Source organism: Bison bison, unplaced genomic scaffold (genome assembly GCF_000754665.1).
Source record: "Bison bison bison isolate TAMUID 2011002044 unplaced genomic scaffold, Bison_UMD1.0 scf7180017462789, whole genome shotgun sequence".
Taxonomy (NCBI): Eukaryota; Metazoa; Chordata; class Mammalia; order Artiodactyla; family Bovidae; genus Bison; species Bison bison.
In genome coordinates, this window is record NW_011372865.1 from 9,841 (window position 1) to 11,519 (window position 1,679).

At 33.8% G+C, this 1,679-nt stretch overlaps 1 protein-coding gene across 1 annotated transcript in view; it reads left to right on the forward strand.

Moving 5' to 3' along the window:
* The window catches only part of LOC104981505 (cyclin-dependent kinase-like 5), a gene marked incomplete at its 3' end in the record, with an annotated part of 41,310 nt that overhangs the window by 1,356 nt on the left and 38,275 nt on the right, over nt 1–1,679 (forward strand). The window contains exon 2 of the mRNA XM_010831009.1: nt 77–170. Within this exon, the coding sequence (XP_010829311.1) occupies nt 77–170 (94 nt within the window). The remainder of the gene's footprint in view (nt 1–76; nt 171–1,679) is intronic.

The following is a 1,679-nucleotide window of genomic DNA, read 5'->3' on the forward strand; positions in this document are numbered from 1 at the left end:
GCCCACAGAGTCCATAAGACTGTTCTATTTTCAAAGCTTTACCTGATCTCAACAAGTGGTCAGGCTCTTTTTTAAGGGAAATGCTAATAGTGGACTATCACAAAACCATTACAATGAATAAAACTAAAGCAAAGTTTCTCAACATCAGTACTTTTGACATTTGGGGCCAGGTAATTCTTTGTGGTAGAGACTGTCCTGTGCATTGTAGGGTGTTCAGCAGAATCCGTAGCTGTTAACCACTAGATGCTGGTATGAAGTGTGTGCTGCAGTCCATGGGGTTGCAAAGAATCAGACACGACCTAGCAACTGAACAACAACGACAACCCCCTACCCTGTTATGACAGCCAGAAGTGTCTGCAGACATTGCCAGATGTCCCCTTGGGGCACAGTTATCCCCAGGTGGCTAGATTTATGTTTAAATCTCAACTATACCATGTTGTACTTAAAAAAAAAAGAACTGTTGCAAAAGGGTGTGTAAAATAACATGCCAGTTATGATTTTTAATGTACAAAATAGTAAATTTGCTTATGGATGAATTCATTGGTAGTAATAAAAATGTGTCTGGAAATGGTACATACCAACTTTAGGATGGCAGTTACCTCTGGGGAGAGAAGGAATGGGCATGAACAAAGATTTATGATATTTCACATTTCAGAAAGAGAGCAAAGCAAATTAAACCAACATATTATAAAATTAAATCTCAAAGTGGAATACATTTTTTCTTTATATTTACATGATCAATTGTTTTAAACTTCTGTGGCATATCATATAACATTCACTGTACTTCTTTTGTCAAAAATTTTTACTTACTGTCATGCATTATTACACACTAGGATGTAAACATTTGTACAAATGAGATACTTCACTTACTCACTCATGTTAAACTTAGGATGCCATATTAAAAAAAAAACAAAAAACACATAAAGTTGGGGCCCAACAGACAGTTCTTAGCTGACTAAAATACATACCTGAGTATTAATCTTTCTTGATTACGTCTGAAATACTTAAATTTAGTAGTCAATCTAACTTTTAGTATTGGCAGACTATGGTCGTTTATACATATTAAAAATAAATACAAGTCAAGGAAAGATCTCTGAGGGATTCCTTGGAGAATAGTCTGATTTTTATCATTGCATATCCTGGATAATGTTTTGTATTTCTGTTAAATGCTCCATTGTATCTACTTGCCATGGAATGTATCCTATGCATGAATTTACTCCCATTTTATAATTTTGCTCATAATGTAAAAGTAACTTAAATAATTTGTCTAAGTTAAGATTCTGTGAAATAAAAGTCTGAATATAGATAAAGATGGAAATATATGAAATATTTGCACATACTTTCAGGTGTATAAATATTATAACAGACTTTAGAAAACTATTTGAAAAGTTTTGTTGCTGCTAGCATTTTGAGAAAATACAGAAGAGAAATAAGCATACCTCCCTAGAAGTGAGAGAGTGAGCGTGTGTGTGTGTGTTTCAGAATATATCCTTTTCAACAATAGAATTTATATATATGATTGGCAGTGGCAAATAGCATTGCCATAGATGAGAAATGGCCTCCAGAATCAATCTTCCTAGGTTTAAAATTTTAGCCTTATTACTTCTCAGTTGTATGATCTTGGGGCAAATTATGGCACCTCCTAAAATTCAGTACATTTTCATCTGTACAATGAACAT